Genomic DNA, 18,672 nt, shown 5'->3' with positions numbered 1-18,672 from the left:
GATTCCTTTGTCATTCTACGTTATACTAGTCTATATGCTATACTATCCTGGCGTACTTTTGAAACCGAGCGTCTACGACACTCGCCTGCGGACTGTAGGTAGGGGGGCTTGAATCTCGCCAAGAATTATTTTTTCATTAAAGTTCTCTTTCTTTCTTTCTTTCTTTCTTTCTTTCTTTCTTTCTTTCTTTCTTTCTTTCTTTCTTTCTTTCTTTCTTTCTTTCTTTCTTTCTTTTTTTTTCTCCCTCTCTCTCTTTTTACTCCTTTTCTCGTCCATCAAAGTAATTGCATCTCACAACGGACAAAACGATGCACGTGTTTTGTGAGCGAAGCCGAATAATAAAAAGAAGACGAAGAATATTAAGGAAGCATGGCCGGTTCATAAGATCGGTAGCTTTTTATCTATGACACACGGCAACCTTCGATGATAAGAACTTTGCTGTTAAACGGTTCTTTTTCCCTTTATGACTACACTTTCTCACCTCTTGACCATACCCACGTGCGGCCCCGCCGCGGTGGTCTAGTGGCTAAGGTACTCGGCTGCTGACCCGCACGTCGTGGGTTAAAATCCCGGCTGCGACGGCTGCATTTCCGATGGAGGCGGAAATGTCGTAGGCCCGTGTGCTCAGATTTGGGTGCACGTTAAAGAACCCCAGGTGGTCTAAATTTCCCGAGTCCTCCACTACGGCGTCTCTCATAATCATATGGTGGTTTTGGGACGTTAAACCCCACAAATCAATCAATCAATCAATACCCACGTGCGAGGTTCTCAATATTGCTCAATATAACGGTATAGTCTCTGAAGGATGCTGGTTTGAAACATGACGTACTTATTAAAGGTTTGTCATATTGTTTATTTATTTATTTATACAATACTGCGGACAAAAAGTCCAAGCAGGGTGAGCATACATGAAACACACTAAATAACAGAATGAAACAAGGTTGCAAAGCGTTTTTTACACAATTTCTTTGCTATAAGACAGAGGGGTTATGACTTAAAAAAAGTAACAATTGAACAACAAGGTCATAATACAATTCAAGGAAGTCATGGAAGAAGAGTATTTACACAAATGGTCAAGGGCGTTGAGGAAATGCTTCGGTTAGTTTATTCCAATCATCTATTGTTTGTGGGAAGATGGAGTACCGAAAAGTACCAGTCCTTGCGAAGATTGGCGTTAGGGAATAAGGATAGTGGTGTCGAGTGGGTCTACTTAACAAGGGAGATACGTATGCTGCGGTGTCTAAGGGTAGCCTGTGGTTCACTATGTCTGAAAGAAACTGTAGCCGACTTTTTTTTCTTCGAATTTGTAATAGTTCTATACCATTTACCGTTAGTAATGCAGTAGGGGAGTCGGTTGGCATAAATTTACTATATCTGAATTGTACTGCTTTTCTTTGAATTCTTTCTAGGTTTTGAACGTTAATTTTTGTGTGGGGATCACAAATTATGGAGGCGTACTCAAGTTTAGGCCTAATTAAGGAAAAGTAGGAGAGGAGTTTAACACTAGGCGGAGCAGTCTTGAGCTTGTGGCGGAGAAGGCATAATTTACGTAAAGCGGCAGAGCAGATGTTATTTATGTGCAAATTCCAGGATAAGGTACTTGTTAACGTTAAGCCTGAGCATTTATAGGAGGCTACTTTAAGTAAAGGTGCTTCAGCTAAATTGTATGTGTAGTCTAATGGGACTTTTTTGCGCGTTATGGGGAGATACACACATTTGTTTGCATTGAGAAGCATTCCCCATTGTTCACGCTATTTTGATACATTGCCTAAGTTAGTATTAAGATCACATTGGTCACTAATGCAGGTTACATCTCTAAACAAAACACAATCGTCAGGAAATAAACGAATTTGTACCGGGGTGCTAAATACATTGACAATGTCATTAATGTAGACCAGAAACAGAAGGGGGCCTAGTACGCTCCCCTGTCATCGTAAATCAGATCCAGGAGATCTTTGCGGGGTATGAAGCAAACAATTGCCAGTATATCCATGGTGTGAATGATGGAGAGTGGGTGAAGCTCGTACTGCAGGGTCCTCGTGGCACCGCCACGCAGAATCACGGGTAGCTCCGGCCTCCCACGCTCGTACTGCAGGGTTCTCACGGCATCGCCGCGCAGAATCACGTCTAGCTTCGGCCTCCCGCGCCCACACGGCTGGGTTGCTTCTTGGAGCGCGAGCCACCGCCGCCCTGCGCGCATGCCGCTGGGCAGCGTTGTTCATCCTCCGTCGACGAGCCTCTGTTGGCGCGTGCGCCAACACGGCGCCGCCGAAGAACACGTGATCGCAGTGGCGCAAACATTTCTCTCTCCTTCTGTACCTGTGATGTAAATTCTCTTTTCACAAACCTCACTTTTCATTATTATCTTTCCTACAAGTAACACCCTTTAGTAATGTACCATCTGGCATTTTTCAGCGTATATGCATTCGTTATATAGTACAAGTACCACCCTCTACCGCCGCTTCAAAAATTAACTGGAGATGAGTACATACGGCAACTGGATGCACGAGCCACGCCTTAAGGAGCTTCGCTCCTAAAATAATCCAGATCACGTTCGAGCTGTGTGGTTTCGATATGAAATATCTGGGCTTGCGATATTAAAATCAGGGTTTTCAGATCTATACTGAAGCAAGGTGTGGGAGCAGGCCAGTTGGTGTTCCATGTTTTTTTACAGCTGAAGGGCAAAAAATGGTAACAAAGGACTTGTGCTCGTTGTCTTCTTAGTCGGTAAAAAGGTTTAGATCTGGCGCATAACACGGACGGGTGCAACATCGCGACAGAATGTCTGACAACGACCGCACGACTGTGTTGTTGAACATGTTCTCTTTTCATTGTAAAACGACGCTGTGAATACGTGAATAATTTCGTCGTAACTCGTACATGTAGCGCTAGCATGTATAGTGGGGGATCACGAACAATGGCAACATACGTTGAAGCGTTGTGGCATCTAATCTTTAATCTGCCTACACTGCCGCGTGCCGTATACCCCCCGCGCCCGCTTCAGCTTCCACCTAGTGATGCTGCCGCACCATTCGCTTCTTCCTTGTCTGTAGGAGGCATGCAGGTAGGCGCACAACCAGAATCTCACATCTCAAAAACACCTGAAACTGAAACTGACATACATACATATTTTTTTTCTGTTGATTCCGAATCTAGCTTCTTTGGCCTTCCAGCACTCGCCGCGGTAGCCCACTGGCACTGTCTTTCTATGCAATATTGTCACCTTCATCGGGGTGTCTAGGTGTGCGCTAGCGATGACTATAAATGCCACTTATCTTCCTGAGAGGCACAGCACAAATTAGTGATGAAGAAGACGTGCTTGGCGGCCCTCTCTTGTAGCGTTTCTCCGAGTACGACACCCAGTACTACTTTCCTGAATAAAACCACCGTGGTTTATAACCCGCGACAATAATCTAGAGTTTTGAGTTCATGGTTGCAATCTAGATTCTACAATTCTGGTTGCCCTAGCAGCCTTTTCCTCAATCTCTCTTTCTCATGCGTATATCAAAGTACAACGCTTATAGTCTTCGAGAACCTCTGTTTCCTTTCCTTTCTGATTTGCTGAAGAAAGCAGAATATTTTTCCCCTCAAAAGTGAAAGTGTGCTTCCTGAAAAGGCCTTGTGACATCTCTTAGTGCAGGTATCTTCATCAATTCTAACAACGTGGCGCTGCTTAACATGCACTGAGTGAGCTTTGGATGAGCATTTTTTCATACATCCTATCTCCAACATGACACAAACATCGCATTTAGCAATCGAACCCGCGACCTTGTGTGGTTACTGCAGAGGGAAGAGGAAGAATCATTAGGTCGAGTGACATCGGTCATGGCCGTCAATTTCTCCGAAAGCCGTACCACAAGAAAATATAAACGTCTATCGAGATTGACGCTGACGATTCTGTTTACGGTACGGCTGCCACACCAGTTCACCAGCGCAGACAAATATGTTCAACAAGAAAAGTGGCATTGAGCTTTATCTTGATGTCGCCCCGACATTGATCAAAAATAGAAGCCATGTACTACATTCAGCGTATTTTTTTTTTAAGTCGTCACCATTTCCTTGCCCCAAGACTTCAGGGAAGCGATGACCATATAGTTTACCCGATATACGGGAGCGTTACTGAATTCCTTATGAGTCTTCGCATACTGATCATGGAATCCGGCCATGGAATCCGAGCATCAAACAACGGACAAGAAGCAGAACATCAAAGACAAGAAGGTTTTATAGGGGTTTACTTTGCTGTAAGTAGCCTTATGGGAGCCGTATATTTGGAATAACGAAAGATGACTACGGTCTCGAATGAGGAGACCGCTTACGGCTGTCAATACTTGGCATTCGGGCTTGCTGCGATGACGAGTCGGCAGCAGCGTTGGTAGTCAGATGGCCAGGGCTTCCGAATGTGACTGCAGCGTCTTCAAGATGCGCTGCGGAAGTGCCGGATGCTAGCTAACCACAAGGGATTTCCAAAAAGGTCGCTACACTTGCTGCTTGGATTCGGAAAGAGCATGTTCTGCGCCATCGCGATGCCAGGAGGGAAAACAGAAACGAAAAGCAAAACGAAGCAAAACGAGCATCAGCTTATCTATCGCTTCCTTTTGCCGACACCGCCAAAGGGTTGTTCTCGCCACCGCCTCCTAAGAACACCCACATTGAGCTGAGAGCGCAGTCAACGTGATCTCGGCGCTTATCTTTATTCTGGGGTGCTGCAAACCGTGCTTTTCGTTTCCGTGATGCTCGGCGCCTTTGTATGAAGTTTTCTTTGTTTTGCACACACACTTTCAAACCAGGAATGTGTAACCTAAATATTGCAACGCATGCTGATTTTAAAGCATTTTTTTGTATCAGACGTCACATTTTAAGCTTCCTCCTTCTTCTCGTGGGTCAGCACGTGTTTTTTTTTTTCCTTTATCAGTTGGCATGAAGTAAGCAGTCTTTGCCTAAATAAAAATTTCTACACATCTGGTTGGTGAAATGCGCTTATGCTAAGAAATCGGATACTGCAAGTTTGATGTCGGGATTGCTGCAGGTTCAGTTCTGTCATTGATTGATTGATTTGTGGGGTTTAACGTCTCAAAACCACCATATGATTATGAGAGACGCCGTAGTGGAGGACTCCGGAAATTTCGACCACCTGGGGTTCTTTAACGTGCACCCAAATCTGAGCACACAGGCCTACAACATTTCCTCCTCCATCGAAAATGCAGCCGCCGCAGCCGGGATTTGAATCTGTCATTGCTCGTATGGCATGAAGTGATACAGTAGCAACTCAGACGGCGATTGCAAAATAGAACAGATTTACATGTTGCTGCTTCAAAGTCAGCTATAATTAGTGATCAGGAAAAAAGCTAATCAATCTGCTTTGCTGTTAACCGCCACATCAAGTCCTAAACAATGCTTCCTCGGTGACAAAAAAAAGAAAAAAAAATTGTGCGCGGTCGTGTAACATAAAACAACAGAAAAAGCCACGCTTACGAGTTCAATTATGACACAATATATACTGCTATTTCTGAAGCGCGTTTTGCAGACAATTTATTTATTGCGCATTACGCATAACTTGCTCAGCTTTTGCGATGGAAGAGTGATGGCGGTGCTCGGTCGTTGAGCCGAATGTCGCGGTTTTGATCACGGCTATGGCGGTCGCATTTCGATCAATGCTAGAGGCCTGTAACTTGCTTTGTTTTGCACGTTAAATAACTCCAGGTGGCCGATCTTTCTCAGGCCCTCTATTAGGGCGCGCCTCATAACGATATCATGGTTTTGGCCAGAAAAGAAAACCTTCCAGGATTTATCAGTAATTATGATTTGCACAGCTAGGTAAGAGTGGATTCATGAACTACTAAAAAACGCAGTTGTATCCGGAAAACTAACAAAAAACTTGAACTTTGCACAGTGCACGCAAGAATGCGTAAAATAGATGAACAAATATGACAGAACTTTGCAAGGTTGTTCCCAATTCAACCTTGAATTGCGATGAGGCTGATGACTACTCAAAATACGAATATGAAGAAATTACATACCGTCTTGATTTTGATACATATGTTTCAAGTTTATTAAGGTCAACAGGTGTTTGTTCGTGTTATAGGGAAGGTCAAAGTCTTTATGAAACGCACGCCTTCTGCTACTATTGTAGGTTACAGCGTAAGAATTAATGTGAGCTCCGTACACACTGGTCATCGTCAGACCCAGAGAGAATTTTCGCAAGTGTCCCACTAATAGCAGTCGCTTAGTTACGTGTCGTCAGGACCTCCTACGTATTTTAGGTATATGACTTGCCCATACAGGCACGTGTTCATTTTGATAGTTTTCAGCCGGAAATCTTTATTTTTTCGAAGAATAATAAAAAATGTCGACTTCTCTACTGAGCCAAACGTACCATTTAACAAGAAATGATGAATTTTTAATACATACTATGCTTAGCATTTGCATTGTCAGCGAAAGAGTGCTTATATTTAGAACGAAAATCACAGTCATCGCTCTGTTGTGCAGGTGAATGATGGGTGTGCTACACTACTGGGGGCGGAGCGTGTATTATTAGGTTGTAAGCGACTAGTGTAAGATGATCAGATTGTGTCTAGCAAGGTTTGATGAGAATTAGAACATCTAGCAAGGCTGATTAAAATTAAGAATTCTATAAGAATATTTCTATCATTGCGCCCAGCTTTATTAAGCAACATATGCTTTGTTGACATATCGCACTTTGTTGCACAAGCCTCTTAATTAACGCTTGTTTCATAAAACACAATGCTTATTCCGCTCTCAGTGATATGGCAACTGTAACGTTAGAATCAGAATATGGTTATGTGGTAATCAATCAATCAATCAATTCAATCAATTTATTCAGCTTCTTTGGATACAATGTAACATCTTTAGTAGTAAGTAATACATTCGGAGGTCCCATAGTTTCAGGAACTGACGGGGGGACCTCCTAATACTAGAACATGTGTAAGTTGAATAACGTGGGCAGCATGAAAAAAGCGTGCTCTGATAGCAAAAAAAAAAATACATGTATAAAATTTACAGGAAAGCTAAAGGAGCTACATAAGAAGAGTAAAAGCAAGAAATGAACAAAAAAAAAAAAAAAAAAAAAGACAAAAAGCAACAAAAAAACTGGCATGGTATTTAAGTCTATGACTGTAATATACGCTGGAAAATAAAAACACAGTTATAAGGGAAATCTTCATGACACAGGCGTCATGAATTCATCAAAACAAAGTGAACATAGTAAGTTTTAACACAATAGCAGCATATAAAATAGTGAATACCAAACGCTATAATAATTACGGCTACAAAACAAAAGCAAGATTAATTCATATCGGTAATAATAGCAAATATTCAGCAAATGATAGCAAAATATTCAGCAAATGATAGCAAAATATTCAGCGGTAATGGTAGCAAATCAAGCATGCGCGGAAAAAAAAAAAAAAAAAAAAAAAAATGGCAGATCCCTGAGTTAGTGTGCCTGCCCACATAATTTGCCGAGACAGTATTTTTTGTGAAGGCTTTGAAATGTATGTACAGAGGATGCTGATTTAATTTCGTATGGTAACGAATTCCAAATGGATATGCCTGAAAAAAGGGCTGTTAGTTTCGCGTAATTTGTTCGAGCGGCGGGAAGAAGTAGATTGTCGTTTGAAGAGAACCTCGTAATGTTAGTGTTGACAAAAAATTCATTTGAGTAAGCCGGAATGGAGGTGCCACATCTCTTTAGCCGAAAAATAAATAGAGATAGTTTTTGTTTAAGTAGTTCTGAGAGTGGCAAAATATTTAGATTTTGGTATAGCGGTTTAGAGGGGGTAAAAACATTACTGAAGGTCATTAGTCGTATAGCTTGGTTTTGCAGGCGTTGAAGGGAATCGAGGTGACAAAAGTAAGTATTAGCCCAAGATGATACACAGTAAGACAGATGGCTATGAATGAAAGAGTGATAAAGTGAACGAATAATGGGCCTTTCGAAATAATTACGTGATTTAATGATTACGTGTATGCCAAAAGAAACTTTATGCATTAGTGAATGAACATGAATATTATATTTTAGGTGCTCATCTAATGTCACACCCAGAAACCTGGCGCTGTTAGTAACGGGTATTTCATTGTCCCCCATCGTGAGCACCACGGGTGGCACTTTTGATAATGGAGAATGAAATATTACAAATGTAGTTTTTGTGGGGTTAATGTGCAGGCAGTTACGACTGCACCAATCACTTACATTTTTTAAGTCAACATTTAGATTTTGTAACAGTACGGCGATGCTTTTATGAGATGAATATATGGTTGTATCGTCCGCATATAACAAGCAGTCAGTATGGCGAAGTGTTAGGGGCAAATCGTTGATGAAGAGTAGAAAAAGCAGCGGGCCTAGAATAGATCCTTGAGGCACTCCTGTATTAGTAACCTTGGGAGAGGAAACACTACCGTCGATTTGTACAACTTGCGACCTGTTTTTTAGGTAATTCTTAATAAGGCTCAAGGCTGGTCCTGTAATGCCGTAAGATGCGAGCTTGTGAAAAAGAATGGAATGATTAATAGTGTCAAAAGCTTTAGTAAGATCAACAAAGACTGCACCAAATAGTGAACCGTCATCAATGGCTAGTTTGATTTTGTCCGTGAAACTAATGAGCGCCAGTTCGGTTGAGAAACCTGGACGGAAACCAAACTGATGGGGAGAGAGCAAGTCGAATTTTTTGAAATATGACATGAGGCGTTTGTACAAAATCTTTTCGATTACTTTACTAAAAAAAGGAAGAATGCAAATAGGACGGTAATTGTTAATGCATTCACGGTCACCTTTCTTGAAGACGGGAGTTATCTTGCCGTTTTTTAGGGAGGTTGGAAATGTGCCATCCTTGAACATTTTGTTGATGATGTTAGCAAGAACAGGTGAAACATAGTCGATTATCAGCTTAACTCGTGAAGGGTGAATGGAGTCTAAACCCGCCCCGGTTGTTTTTAACGATGATATGACAGAGCGAACTTCAGCGCTAGAAGTAGGATATAAGTAAAAAGATTGCGGACAGCGCGATAAGTGGGAAAGTGATGGCCGGTGTTGATTGTTTTCAGTGTTGGCAAAATGGTCGTTAAAAGCATTGGCAATGTCAATTGGCTCAGTGAATGTGCAGGATGCAGTACTTATTTTCGTTAACCGTGCATGGGAATCGGTTTTGTTCAGAAACTTTTTAATTAGCTGCCAGTTTCGTTTAGTATCAGTTCCATTAAGCAATATGCGCGTTTGAAAATAGTCACGTTTAGCACGTTTCAAAATTGCACCAAGCGTATTCGAATATTTTTTATAGCGAATTTGTAGCACTGTGTTAAATGGTTGGTCCTTAAGCTTCTTATGCATTTTATCTTTTTTTGAAATTGAGTGCAATAATCCGTTGGTGATCCATGGGTTTCTTCGCTCTTTAAACCGCCAAGAAATAGGGACATGCGATGTGCTCTGTGTTATGCAGTTTGCTATTAGAGCAGAAAATGAGTCGTAGGCTTGCTCAGCAGATTCGTTTTGTGTGACATCAGTCCAGTCTAGTTGGTTAATCAAGGAAACAAATGTTTCTGTGTTAAACACCGCTTTCATGACTTGTTTATGATTTGTGGCACGGGGCAAGAGAGCGGATTCTATTCTGAGAAAAACAGGATAATGGTCACTAAACTGATAGTCTATTACAGCCGCAGAGGCGCTCGTTGTCAAACTGGACAAAATGTGGTCAATCAGTGTATTCGTGCCTGATGGATCGCACCTAGTAGGAGCTGTGATTAACGATGAGAAGCCAAAACTTTGAAAAACGCGAACATAATCCGAGCATGAATGACTGTAAAGGTCAAGTATGTTAATGTTAATGTCGCCGCATATGATGACGTTTTTGTTTTCAAAAACGAGAAGGTTTAGAAGGGATTCAAGTTGCGAGCAAAAATGAACAATAGATGAAGACGGAGAGCGGTAGATTGATGCAATGATGGTGTTTCTGCCGTTCAGTGAAAAAACCGTTTGGTCAAATTCAAGCCAGACCGATTCACAGTTTAGGTTAGTAAAAGAAAGATCGTGACGACGCCTATATGACAATGACGAATCAATAAAGACCGCAGAACCACCACCACGGGCTGAATCGCGGTTGCAGTACTCAGAGGTATAGTTCGACATGCCATATAGATTACCATCGTTATTTGTTAACCATGTCTCAGAGAGGCATATGACTGAAAACGTGTGATTGATTGCTGTCAGGAAGTGTATGAGGTCATTATGATGCTTTCTGAGGCTGCGGACATTGAAATGAATCAATGATAAAGCTGGGGGTTTATTCTTGAGAAATGTTTTAGTTTGCTGATAAGACAAAACAGAGGAATCCATGGTTGTTCCAGATATCTTAGAGGCAGCCATCTACTGAAAGACAGATAGATGGCCTGCTTCACGTATACGAAAGACGCGGCTGTCATCACTTTTTCTGGCCTTTATTACGCAGGAATCTGTCCATAGATGCTTCCAATTTTTCGCCTTTTTTAGTTCCAAAGCCTGAGCAAACAATCTCTTGTTTTCTGGGGTTAGGTGATCGTTAACAAACACCGGTTTTTCCGTCTCTTTACGAAAGCCAATGACACCCGTCGTGATTCGTGCTTTCCGTGCTTTGGAAGCAAAGTCTGCTTTCTTTGTCCTGGAGCAAAATCTCGCTATAATGTTCGATCCATTTTTCGCCGGGACACGGTGGACGACATCGATGTCTGTCGGCTCAACGGGGCACCCAACTTTCTCACCAATTGCCTGCATTATAGCAAGGCAGTTTTCACCTTTCGTGTCAGGGATACCCTTTATCTCAACATTGTTTAAGCGTGAGTATTGCTCCAAGGCAGCCAGACGATTACATAGTTGTTTACTCTCGTCCCTGAGTTCTTTGTTTTCTTTGGACAATTCTTCATTTCTGCTCTTAACGGACTCGTAGAGTTGGCTATGCACTTGCAAGCTATTCTTCATTTCTGCAAGGTCAGCACGAAGTAGCTCAATTTGCCTCGAAAGCTCGGCCGTGGTTGGCATGATGCAATGCTTAGAACACTAATAATCATCAGCAATAGTAGAAAACACTAAAAAAGAGTATAATAAAGACAACGCTAAAAACTACAAAAACTGCTGGCAGCAGTGGGAGCGGCAAGGAGTTCCAAGACAAAACAATAAGTAAGGAACCAACCTGTATCGCGCAGAAGCAGGGAATTAGAGCGCCGTCCTCTAGCCGCAACCACTGCTGCCAAAGTGACGAGCCAGGACTAGAGGGAATCCTTATGTAGGGTCCAAGGCGCCTATGGGTGGCAGGCCAAGCTGTCCAGTGACGTCTTTTCCGTCGGTGGTGAGGGTAACCAAGCGCAGATGACGCAGGTTTCCCAGACACGTGTAGTGACCGTGCAGTTGCGATCAGCAGGCAGCTGAATGAACGTTATCGACCGGCGGATAGGTGATCGTCCTTGAAACGAGCTGGCTGTCACCAACCTGTATCGCGCAGAAGCAGGTAAGATGCAGGTAAGCGCAGAAGCAGGTACCATCCGCTTCCGGTAAGATGAGAGAGAGAGAGAAAAAACAAAATGAAGTAAGCATGATGAACATTGTGATCCTCCCCAAGAATGCATGAAAGAAGGATCAGGTTGAAGACCCAACTTCAACCTACGTGGTATGGATGAGTTGATGGCATGCTGACTTAGCTTCAACGTCAGCGCTAATTGGAATTCGAATGGGGTCATGGAGACTGAATTGATTCGAAGGAATGCCTAGCCTTCTGGCGCTGTGTGTTTACATTTGAATCCACGTCCAAGCAACTTTATGGCTCAGCTTCCCAAACTATAAACTATATATCTTGAGACTACGCACGCAGGAACTTTGACATATCTTTAGTTATAAAATTGTGAGACACCTAGAAACTCCATTTAGGTACAAATAATTTAGACGTATGTGTGTTTCATTGGTTTTTTTTTACGCTAACACCATTTCTCAGTTATATTTTTCTTTGAATATTCTCCCTACAGTAATATTTAAAGTGTTACTGTTATGCAAAAAAAAAGTAGCCAGCATCATTACAGTTCTAAATATTTTATTTTATCGTTTAGTTTGTTCATGAGAACACGGAAAAAAGAATGCATATTGTTCACTTACGTTGGTTTCGCGCTTATTATTTTTAAGACGTGCATGCTAGTGTACCGAAATGCAACAAAAGCTGTTTTATCGCTTACTACTCAGTGCAAGGCCATGTGAAACTATAATTTCAGCCTGTCTTATTTGTATGCCTGCCGTCTAGATGCAGCCGATGTAAGATTGTAAGATGTAATATGCAGTCGATGTAAGAAACATGTGTTTCTTACGATAAGAGGTGTTATTTTGCCTGACGCCTGATAGACTAGGCTTTTAAAGCATTATGACTGATCAGCTAGCATATTCGGCCATAAAGTTGTCTTATTTTATTTCAGCTATTAACCTAGCAGTTATAGAATATAAAGACAAAAAGTCGCCCCAATCTTTTATTTATCACCAAAATCCACGCAAGGCAGCACCCGGACACACGTCCGGCCGTTTCAAAACGAACGCTCCCTGGCATAAATGTACGTACGTACACTGTCGAGTCTTCTTTCTCGAATGCCCGTGGCTATGTCTGTTGTTATTTGTCTCCTGCTGTGGTTATTTGTCGTCTTTGTCGCCACTATGGAAGCACTGTCCTTGTTCTCGCCCCCCCCCCCTGCTTCCTGTTAATGCATGCATAATATTTTTGGTGCTGCTGTTGTTTGCAGTTTTTCTTGCAGCTACGCAAGCACTTACCCCACATCTTGCTTCCCCCCCCTATAAAACAGGGGTGAAGTCCTTCAGGACCCCAATATAGTTTTCATTCATTCATACATCCATGCAGTGGCCATTGCCATGCTATTATAATTGAGCTCTTTCCTTGCACCACTTCTTGAGCGAACGTTTACAAATATAAATTCAACAACTATGCCGTCAACACCGTATATATATATATATATATATATATATATATATATATATATATATATATATATATATATATATATATATATATATATATATATATATATGATCGGCAAAATAGCATTAGTAAAGTCCTATACTTAACCTAAATGTGATGACTCACCAAACCCAACTCATTAATCATTGATATCCTTGCTAAGTTGGTACTTCAACTGAACAAGTTCGCGTATGGCACCTAACTACGCAAACATCTTGATGAATGACTTTGAAACTAAGTTTTCATCAACCCAAAAATTGAGCCATTTCTCTACAGACGCTTACTCGATTATATTTCGTTATTTGGACGGATACACAGGAAAGTCCAATTATTTTATAGAATCTTTCAACGATGGTCATCCAGATATAACATTCACTCATGCAAACTCAACCACTAAAATAAATTTTTAGACGTCCGCGTAATATTAAAATACGGGTTATTAACTGTTAACGTTTACAAAAAGTCTACAGACAGGCAGCAATACCCTGATTTTGATAGCTGTCACCCTCGTCACTGCAAGACGTCCATCCCGTACTCCCAGGCCCATCGATTCGAAATAATTTGCTCTCGTCCCGAAGACTATGAGGCCAACGCAGAGAACTTGCACAATGTACCTGCAAAGCCACAGTATTCTTCCTCTAAAGAGAACGACACCATACATAAAACGGCAAACCTAGATCGTCAGCACCTACTTTACTAGCAGAAAGAATGAAAACAAGAGGCACGGAAAAACTCTGTTTTAACATTTGGTAGCCACCTCCCTAACATAAACAAAATCCCAAAGAGACACTAATATGCTTCAACAGAGTGAACGGCTATTAAAATTTTCTCTTCCCCCTCCACGAGTGGTGTATTGACGCCTGGAAAACATTAAAAATTATTTTGTGCGTTCAAAACTGATAAGACATTCATAACTGTATGTCAGCCATGCGGCAAAGCCTGTTGCAATGTGTCCAAGCACATACAGGCAACCAACGTTGCTGAAAGCACACATTCCAATTTCAAATACTCCATTTACTCACGCTTAAACTGTGACAGCTCTAATGTAATATACCTCCTCGAGTGTGGAATATGCAGTATTCAATACATAAGACATACTTACCGGGCCTTGAGCACTCACTTCAATAAACACCATTCACAAGTCCATCCGCTTCCGGATCTGCCTCTGTCTCGGCATTGTAACTCCGAAAACCACCAATTTGATTCAATTAAGGTTACACTCTTACAAAGCGATTTCTCCAGTACAAGTGAACGTGAACAGTGCGACTCGTATGTTATTTATAAATTTATTAGAATAAAAGCTGGTCTAAATATCGCTCCAGGCATACTGTCATCAATTCGCGCTCTGCAGATTCAAGATTCAAGGTTATAATGGCTCTAGCCAAACTTCTTTTTATTTTTTTTTTCAGGTATTAGCCTGAGCACGTGTCCAGGCCTACAACATATGCACGCGCATTTTAAGAAAGGTGGGCAACTGTCGAAAAATCCTCAATTACCCCTGCCCCCCTAATGCAATTACTCTTCAGACAACCGAGTGAATGACTTATGCGACCCCTCCCCCCCCCTCAGCAAAAAATTAAAAAAAACCTATACTCTATTGTTTTTCAAACATTCTTGAACCACAGACCGGATATCGTAGCTGCTTGGCCTGTGGCTATATTTCACGTTTTTCCTTCTTGCGCTGAGAATTGACACGCATGAGCAGTGTTTTTTTTAAGCATTTACCACCTCGTTCGGACACAAACCTCCTCCACAGGCTTCAAGGCAACTAAGGAAGCGGTTGGTAGAATCAGTGGGACGCAACAATGATCGCAAGGAATGTACTTTGGTGTTTCGATCAAGCTACCGGGGGCAGATGATGAGGGGTGAGCCTGAGAAGTGAAACTTGACATTGTACCACTGGGATGTGCTTAATGTATCGACCTGGACTCTAGATGTATATCTCATACATATTTGTTGATAGTTCAGTTGTCTTCTCGGAAACATGTTCGGTTTTTACACCTGAGTATATGCAGGGGGCGCCACAGGGACGTACTTAGTGGTCCACTTGGTAATTTTGCTCTGCTCTCTTTTTTACTGACTTTTACCCATATTTCTCAAAAAATTATCTAGATGTCTATGCACATGCATGGGTTATTTGACAACACGTTTGTGTGTCTACCTTTTTCTTTGCACGAAATACACGTGATCAGGTATGTGGAAGTACGCACACGCACACGTGGTTGTGTGACCTATTATCTGTGTGGACCCTACATTGTTTTTTCTCTCTCTCGGCTCGGTGATGACATAAAAGCGCATAGGGGCTTAGTAAATTTTTATTCTGATGAAGATTGGTCTCCGATCAAAACGTCACAAATAAACAGTTTTTTGAATCGTATATTTACTTTTTTCTATTTCTACGACAGCCAAAGCCAGACTCTTCATATACTACGTATATATATATATATATATATATATATATATATATATATATATATATATATATATATATATATATATATATATATATATATATATATATATATATATGTGTGTGTGTGTGTGTGTGTGTGTGCAGGCTTTGGTGGCGAAAGTGGCCGTAGCGTTGCAAATAGTATATTTTGACAGTTTCGGTATATATATATATATATATATATATATATATATATATATACTATCGTGTGTGCACGTGCGTGTGTGTGTGTGGGTACATACAGTGGCACATACACGCATCAAAAGACTGCGATGGCACCAGATAAGCTTAAACGATGGTGGAGGAGAAGCTTTGACCTTTACTGAGGTGCCATTCATCGCGCTCTGAAAACAGGCTCGTCGTCAGCATGCTGCTATGTCGCCAATGGACGCATGTTGTTCTTCTTCACATTTATCTGTGATGTTTTACTTACCGAATCCAGATGCAATGCCTTATCAGATGCATTTGCACATCGTAGTGTTCGTACATGGTCAAACGACCTTGGTTCGTGTGCGAGCGTCCACCACCAGTGAGTGCATCAGTTTCGCGCCCTGTTTAGATTCGCAGGGTTTCATTCGCTGAGTTGTGCCTGTAGTCACTTGCATGTAGTTGTTCCTAAATTGCCTTTCTGACACTTCCGCTCAAGTCGCGAAGGGCTTCTTGCAGGATGAAGGAGGCCATCGTCACGTTTTCCCGTTTCTAGAGAGGAACCCGAAATTCACGACGCAGTTGAGAGAACGTTCATTACGGACGTTTAGTAATTCAATGCTAACGGTACACCTATATCGCTCCGAAGAGCTCTACGCAGCAGGAAACACTCACCGAGGAAACGCCCGCTGCATACCTGAGAAGGACTAGAATCATTGGACACACAGGTGAGTATCGGAGGAATATGCGGCGGAAGCGCGGAAACGACCAGCGTCTGGGAGAACTTGGGCCGTATCGTGGTCGCGGAAGTAAAAAAAAAAAGAGCGTAGCTGTCGCCAGATGAGAACGGATATAGAAGTGACTCGCTTGCGTGCTCCTATACTCGTTGGTGAGGCCTCGTACGTGCCTCGTACGTGCCGAACTTTAAAGTACAATCTGCTGGCTCCACACAGTGCGTGGACCGCTTTCGACGCAGCGCTTTTTCTCCTCGCTTAGTCGTTCTACCCCGGCACCGAATGGGAAGCCTCAACTGTCTGGTGACGTACTGTGCACGCCCGTATAAAAGATGCGCACAGGTCGATGGCGAGAACACCATTCTCTTAAGACCTGCGGAGAACTGACCAGGGCAGCAGCCATGTACACACACGTAAGTAAAGACGTTGTGTTAACGGTTCGATATTCTGGAAGAAAGTTAAACATGACCTTGGATTAGTAATTTGGCGTTGCGGGAATCGTGAGTGCGGGTTGGGTGTTTTCGCACTGACATTGAACATCAATGCGGAAGCATCGACAAATCATTAGCTAACTAATAAAGAACAGTATAGCCTTATCGTACTTTTATCAATGCCGCTTCCTGTGATAATTGACGCCCTTACCTGACACCAGGTTAAGAAACATCCTTCCATTGGTGAAGAACGTTACAGTGGCATCATTCCCGAGTAAATGAATTCTAGATAACACTTTTTAGCGCTACTACGGGTGCATTTATGTACTATAGAGACATCTTCCTTCATTTTTGCTAGCTGCGGCGCAGCATCTATTTCTGGTCGATTAACTTACACTACTTAATAGTTCAAGCGCACCTGTACTGTAAGGTATGATTTTTTATTTGTACTTTACTTTCAGAGACTAGCTAAGCACGCTGCGAGAAAATATTAGCAGGCGCTAACATTCTTTTTGTACATATCTAACAACACAAGCAATAACCGGAGCATGCTGATCGGTGAGCCATAGAAATGTTCTAAATTGAAGGCTAGTACCCTTCATTGTTATTCGTTCGAATGTCATTAAAACTTTTCAATAATCAGAAGGGCGTTCATTGTTCTTTGATTTTCGCAGCTCGCACTTCTCTCAGCCCTTGTGGCGTGCGCCTATTCTGGTGACGTGGGTGGCGTCGGATACGGTCCCGGACTTGGGGCCGCTGGTCTCGGTGGTGCCGGTCCAGGCCTAGGTGCACTAGGTCTCGGAGGGCTCGGACTAGGAGGCGTTGGACTCGGAGGTCTTGGACTGGGAGGTGCTGGACTCGGAGGTGCGGGACTCGGAGGTGCGGGACTCAGAGGTGCGGGACTCGGAGGTGCGGGATTAGGAGGTCTTGGACTAGGAGGTGTTGGCCTTGGCGGCTTTGGTCCAGGACTCGCTGTCGAAGCTGGGCCCGTGGTGGCTGCACCAGTCGCTTTGGCAGCCCCAGTAGCAGCACCTGTCGCTGTCGCTAAGCCCGTGGCAACTGTGTCGTACGTGAAGCAGCCTGTGGTGCGCGTTGGCTATGTGACCAAGCCGGTGGTCAACTACGTTAGGCAACCGGTGGCTTCAGTCTCACACACTATCAGACCCGTGGTTACATACACCGCAGGGGGTGTCGGGGCAGCTGCTGCTTTGGGCGGTCTAGGTGCCGGGGGTCTTGGAGGCCTGGGTCTGACCAATGGGCTTGGTCTGGCAGGTCTAGGAGGTGGCCTCGGATACGGTCTCGGAGGAGGACTTGCCGGTCTTGATGGTCTCGGACTTGGAACCGGAGCTGGAGGCCTCGGCGCTGGGCTAACCTATGGCTATGGACCAGTAGGTGTCAAGAAGGGATACATTCGCCGTCGTCGTTAGATGCGGCATGAGCTCTCCGTTTACCTGAACGTCGTATGCGTCAGAGCCTTGCGGCACAAATCGCTCATGTTAACGTATTGCACTTTCTACCTTTTTTTCAAATGTCACCCTCATTTCGAACATGACATGGCTAGTCGCAAAATAAAATCTAGGTTGATCTCTTCGGTGGAAATATCTGCTGGTGTTGTTTTTATTTGAACTACATTGTCTTTAAATAGTGCTTTTCATTCCTTCGAAAACGCCACTGAACTTTTTATTGAGCATGGCTTGAATATGCACACACAATAAAAAACTTAGCCTAAAAGAGGTGATCTAGTGCTCAGGCATTGGTTTCATATTTACACTTCACTCTCAAATGTACGTCTACCCTGATAAATTTGAATTGCGTATTTATTGATCGTATTTTACAGCGAAACCTGTTATGCCTCACAGGGCCGTTTTCAGCACAATAGTTGTCCGCCGCCGCCACAGACGCCGCCACTGGTGTCCGTAACC

The 18,672-nt window shown here is 42.8% G+C and overlaps 1 protein-coding gene across 1 annotated transcript; it reads left to right on the top strand.

Moving 5' to 3' along the window:
* The first annotated feature begins 16,636 nt into the window (after window positions 1-16,636).
* On the top strand, window positions 16,637-18,349 carry LOC119176921 (uncharacterized). Its single transcript, XM_037428260.2, has 2 exons — window positions 16,637-16,732; window positions 17,425-18,349. Exons 1-2 carry the CDS (start codon window positions 16,652-16,654, stop codon window positions 18,175-18,177), a joined length of 834 nt encoding a protein of 277 aa, XP_037284157.1. The 5' UTR covers window positions 16,637-16,651; the 3' UTR covers window positions 18,178-18,349.
* Window positions 18,350-18,672: the final 323 nt, after the last annotated feature.

This window comes from Rhipicephalus microplus, chromosome X, assembly GCF_043290135.1.
Source record: "Rhipicephalus microplus isolate Deutch F79 chromosome X, USDA_Rmic, whole genome shotgun sequence".
Lineage (NCBI taxonomy): Eukaryota > Metazoa > Arthropoda > Arachnida > Ixodida > Ixodidae > Rhipicephalus > Rhipicephalus microplus.
This window is presented reverse-complemented; position numbering and strand designations above follow the sequence as displayed.

Coding starts and splice junctions, on each gene's coding strand:
- LOC119176921 (XM_037428260.2), top strand. CDS start 16,652: ATGCGCACAGGTCGATGGCGAGAACACCATTCTCTTAAGACCTGCGGA. Junction 16,733..17,424: donor CAGCAGCCATGTACACACAC/GTAAGTAAAGAC, acceptor TGATTTTCGCAG/CTCGCACTTCTCTCAGCCCT.